Genomic DNA, 4,885 nt, shown 5'->3' with positions numbered 1-4,885 from the left:
ACCGTTTACCCACGAAATTTAAATGGGCAGTTATGGGTATTAACCGCGGTTATAAACGGGTAACCATTTACCCATTTATTTTATATATGTAAAAGTAACACAAACCATATTCCCTATCGAACAAAACTTAGATCAATACTATTGACTATAGTGCATGATTTCTATAGCTAATATAATATAGTTTTCCTTAACCACTTTAAATTTCATGGTCCATTATATATATTATGTTAATATTTTACATTCTGAGTCAAATAACCCAAGAATACTTAGCAAATTTTATATTACCTTCATTGCTAACAGTTAAAAATATCGTCTGTAAACTATTATTTCAATTATTGGAATGGTATACGGACTTAAAAAATTAAAATGCGGAAATGTATGATGAATGTACCTATAATGGTGTTTAATTGTTAGCAAAATAAAATTATGACAAATTTATCTTTTTTAATTTTCAAGTTGTTAAAAAAACATGTAGACGGGTGAAAAATGAGTAAATGGTAAAAAAGAAAGGATAAACGGGTTTAAAAATGATAAATGGGTAAACGGGTACTAAACGGTTACGGTTAAATGGGTACACAGTTATGAGTATGGTTAACCGTTTATAAACAGTTATGGGTATGAGTTTAACCGTTTAGACAATTACCCAACGGGTAAACAGTTATACGTGTATGAGAATAAACGGCTATAGATAAATAACCACGGTTACCCGCCTGCCATAATCGTTGCTCATTCCTAGGCACCACATCATTAGAACTTGTAAAGTGGAATAACCTGGACCATCAACATTTCCACCCTCGAAGGAATCCCTTTAATATCCTATTTTTTTCTTTAAGAGCAAGTTTCATTCCCTATATACCTTTTTGGCTTAATTTTGGAATACTTTGGATAATATTTAAGGTAAATATGTGGTCACATTCACAAGACAAATTGGTGAAGAAAGTAAGGATTTCTCGTGGCCTAAAAGATGACTTACATGACACATGTATATTTGTTTTTTGTTTTGTTTTGTTTTGTTTTTTTTTTTTTTTTTGACGTTTTGTGCTAATTGTAAAAATATGTGTATAACCTTTTGTTCATAAGAGACAAATTATTATACTATTGGCACGAGATTTTATAATGATATACGCATCAAAAAAGTTGATCTTATCAGAGACTAGGAACTTTTCGAAAGTCTTTTTCCTCCCTATTTGATGTGTTTACCGAGTGTGAACTTGTCTTTGCATTTGCATGCTGAGAGAGAGAGAGAGAGAAAGAGAGAGAGAGAGAGGAGAATATTAAACTAATGTAATGTGTACATATTTCTCTCTCTAATCTTTAGTTCTTGCGAGATGGTGGCCTGAAATTCTTAACTCAGGCGCGAAGGGATAAGATAATGTGAGGCGGAAAAGTTGGGCGAGCAGCAGCAACCCATGGTTGCCATTCCCACCTGTCGATCAGAGTGGCCTTGAGGATGTGCAACAACCGTACAGGCCCTCAATTTAGAAGAGTTCTTAAATTTTCAATACATGTATACAGATGCATATAAAATTGATTAGATGCAAAAGATAATCTTACCTGTGGTTCTAGCGCAAACGGTTAGCTCTTCTTTCTTCTAGCTCATGTGCTGGGTTTGAATCCTAATGAGATTGTTTTGTTATATTTTAAACTTTTGCAAATTTGTAAACAGAAGATAACAAAAAGATATCCAATGTGTATCGAACTCAGGACCTTTGAAGGTAAGGAAAAACACCTGGCTGATCAAACAACTTATTTTTGTTGCAATAACTTGTAATATTTTAGTTTTATAGATGAAAAAATTAAAAAAATATAATAATAAAGAAATATAACATTAAAAAAAATGAAGGGTCTCCATCTAAGTTTTGCATAGGGCCTCTCAATACTCAGGGCCAACCCTGTTGTTGATCTCATTCAAGGCTACTACAAATACGAAGATTATAGGTTCTCTTTTTAAAGAAGCTGGAGGAGGTTGGGGGTGATCCAAGATGCTCCATTTATATTCTAAATTCGCTCAAGAAAATGCTGCCACAGCCATCTCAATTGAATTATCATCCAAATTCATATTTATAATGGCTGTTATTATTGATACTCTAAAAAACTTACTATGCGTTGTTAATAAATGTTTTTTCTTTTAAAAAGTGCACAATGAATTTTTTAGAGTGCTAATAACAACACTTTTTTCTAATTAATTGTTTTGCAGGGTGTCATTTTTCCAAACAAAATTCACAAATACTTTTGAGTTACAAAATTATAAAACCAATGACTACAATGAGTGCCTTGTTTGGTATAAATGAATGAACATTTTCTTCTTGGGTAATTTATTTCCTACTTTTAAGTTGGCCATAATTTTTTCATTCTTCATTCAACATACCTAAAAAATATTGGCTTATTACAAACAAGGTCTCAAAAAAAACCCTAAACCCTAAACCCTAAACCCTTTTGTATAAAAACAAGAAATGATGCTCAAGCGGATACACTAAAAAATCTCTCTAGCATGACCACCGTGAAATTTTCAACTTTTAATTTCCAAAATTTTAGCTCAATATAATCAGGAATTTTTTCTCTTTTCTCCTTTTCTTTGTTCCATTCTTTTTCTTTCTTTTTTACTTGAAAACAAAAAATATTGTACATTTGATTGTCTTGTTAACATGCAGAAAATGTAAATACCAACATGAAATAAATAGGTGAAACTTAAAGAAACATATTGTAACAGGTATCGAAGCCGCACCCATTAACAAGAGGAAGAAAGCAATGTTTCGGCAGTGCAAAATTATAGATGGAATCAAGCAGCATCACGTGATCGGTTCTGGTCGCTAGTGAATCGCATGATGGGAGCCATAAAGGCTGAAATACCTTTATAAGTATTCCTAACCCCCGAAAAAAGAAAAGAAAAAAAAATCAACAGCATCACATGTTCACCATGTTACACAAAATATAGAAAAAGTAGAAACTAAATATGTATTCAAAGAAACTTGTTTAATTACACACTACCAGAAATCTCCACGATCTTGCATTGCATGGAAAAAATATTACCAGCAGAACAATTGGAGAAATCATTACATATTACAGACTCATAATCCTATAAACATTCCTAGAAGGGAGCACATCCTCTGCAAATGTAAAAAATCATTGTAGAAGCTGCTGCAACCTTAAACCCTAAAACCTAAACTAGGCACAAACTAAACACAAAGATTATAACATCCCAACACCTTTAGATAGCAGACCAATCAATCTCCACCGAAGGGTACTTCTCCAATCCAAAATTCTCAGCCTCATCCCACTGAGAATCCGAGAAATCCAAGAAGGTAATGTCGGATTCCGGCGTAGATGACTCATCAGACCGATCAGACCGAGAAGGCGAAGATGACAACGACGAAAAGGCCTCCCATTCACTTTTTAATTCAGTTTTGAAAGAATCATCCATCCTAGTCTCTAAAGGAGCTGATACCATTGGCTTTGTCTCTGGCACAGAACAGGGCTCCCCTGTATTCCCCTGTTTCGTCGAATTAGCAGCCAAGCTCTGGCAAATCTCCTGGAGCTTCGCATCGACGGAGGAATGAAGGGGCTTGTAATGGCCAAAGGCGCCGGAGTCAAGAGCCCCTTGGTGCTTAAGATGGGGGAAATTGAGGCAAGCAAAGTCTCCCCGGAGCTTAAAAGCGGCTTTATCATAAGCCAAAGCAGCTTCTTCAGCGGTGTCAAATGTACCAAGCCAAAGACGTGTTCGGTTCCTGGGGAGCCTAATCTCAGCAACCCATTTGCCCCAGTGCCTCTGCCTCACTCCCCTGTAGAGCTTTGTCGGTTTGGAGGGAGTGCCAGCTTTCTTCATTGGGATTGCTTTTGTACTAAGCAGCTTAAGGTAAGCAGCTGAAGAAGCAAAAGCAGAAATCTGTTGCTTTTGTTGGTGTTGTTGGAGGACCATTTGGGATTGGATTTCAAGAATTTGAGATGGGGTAAGTTGGTTAAGCCCTATAACACCTGCTTGTGAAATCATAGGTGCTGAGCAGAAGTCAGGGTACAAGTTGAAGTTTTGGTTGTTCTGAGGAGGGTAAGTGTAAGAAGTGGAAGGAGATGTTGAAGAAGCACTTTTCATAAAAGGCATAAGTGCTTTCATGAGCTGATCTTCCCTCAAGAGATCAGATAAATCTGGTGTCATTGTGCTGCTGCTGTAAAGATCTATAGCAGTTGCCATTTAAAAAAAATAGAAAATATTCTGAAAGGTTAAGGTGCTTTTTCTTTAACAAAGAACACGCAGATTAAATCTACAGATCAACAAGAATAAAAAAACCAGATAAAAAAATTAAAAAAAAAGGTTAAGGTGCTTTTTCTTTAACAAAGAAACAGCCTGTGAGGGTAAAAAAAAAACCCTCCTAATTATTTTTCAAGAAAAAACACAAGAAAAAATCTTAAAACTTTATAAGCGAAAAACAAAGAGAGAATCCTGGATCTCTGTTCTGAATTACCTGCTTTCAGCTCTCTCTCTCTCTGTGATTGGCTCACTTGTATTTCGTTGGGTGAGCTGCTCTGTGTTTATATAACCCTCAAAGCCAACGGGTTTCCCTCTCCTAAGGTTCCACTAAGGATAGCCACACTTAGTTTTAAAATTGACAAAATCAGTCTCTAATAAAAAAGTCAGGCTAAAGTTTAGTCTCAGGATGGCAACATGTAGGGATGCATTTAATTGGAATTTTGATTTAATGAATTTTTATAAAATCATAAATTTTGATAGAGTTGAATTGATTTGTTAAAAAATTTTCGAAATCCTATGGGAAAATGTGAAATTTGTGAATTCTTAAAATACAGTACGACATATTTCCCCCTCAAATTCCTTATCTTTTTAAAATTCTTTAAAATAAATTTATTATTGAATACACCTGAATTGTTATAAATT

General features: G+C 34.9%; 1 protein-coding gene across 1 annotated transcript; it reads right to left on the bottom strand.

The window, feature by feature from the left end:
- Positions 1-2,932: 2,932 nt before the first annotated feature.
- On the bottom strand, positions 2,933-4,581 carry LOC126618610 (ethylene-responsive transcription factor ERF060-like). The gene is made up of 2 exons (XM_050287052.1): positions 3,217-4,581; positions 2,933-3,115 (listed from the first exon to the last, which is right to left on the bottom strand). The coding sequence occupies exons 1-2, from the start codon at positions 4,184-4,186 to the stop codon at positions 3,069-3,071; spliced, it is 1,017 nt and encodes a 338-aa protein (XP_050143009.1). The 5' UTR covers positions 4,187-4,581; the 3' UTR covers positions 2,933-3,068.
- Between the last annotated feature and the right edge of the window lie 304 nt (positions 4,582-4,885).

This window comes from Malus sylvestris, chromosome 1 (genome assembly GCF_916048215.2).
Source record: "Malus sylvestris chromosome 1, drMalSylv7.2, whole genome shotgun sequence".
NCBI classification, from domain to species: Eukaryota; Viridiplantae; Streptophyta; class Magnoliopsida; order Rosales; family Rosaceae; genus Malus; species Malus sylvestris.
This window is presented reverse-complemented; position numbering and strand designations above follow the sequence as displayed.

What these genes read in the sequence shown, in the direction of transcription:
- LOC126618610 (XM_050287052.1), bottom strand. Translation starts at nt 4,186, where the DNA reads ATGGCAACTGCTATAGATCTTTACAGCAGCAGCACAATGACACCAGAT. An exon ending in GGTGGAGATTGATTGGTCTG is followed by an intron (nt 3,116 to 3,216) that starts CTATCTAAAGGT and finishes ATGATTTTTTAC; the next exon opens with ATTTGCAGAGGATGTGCTCC.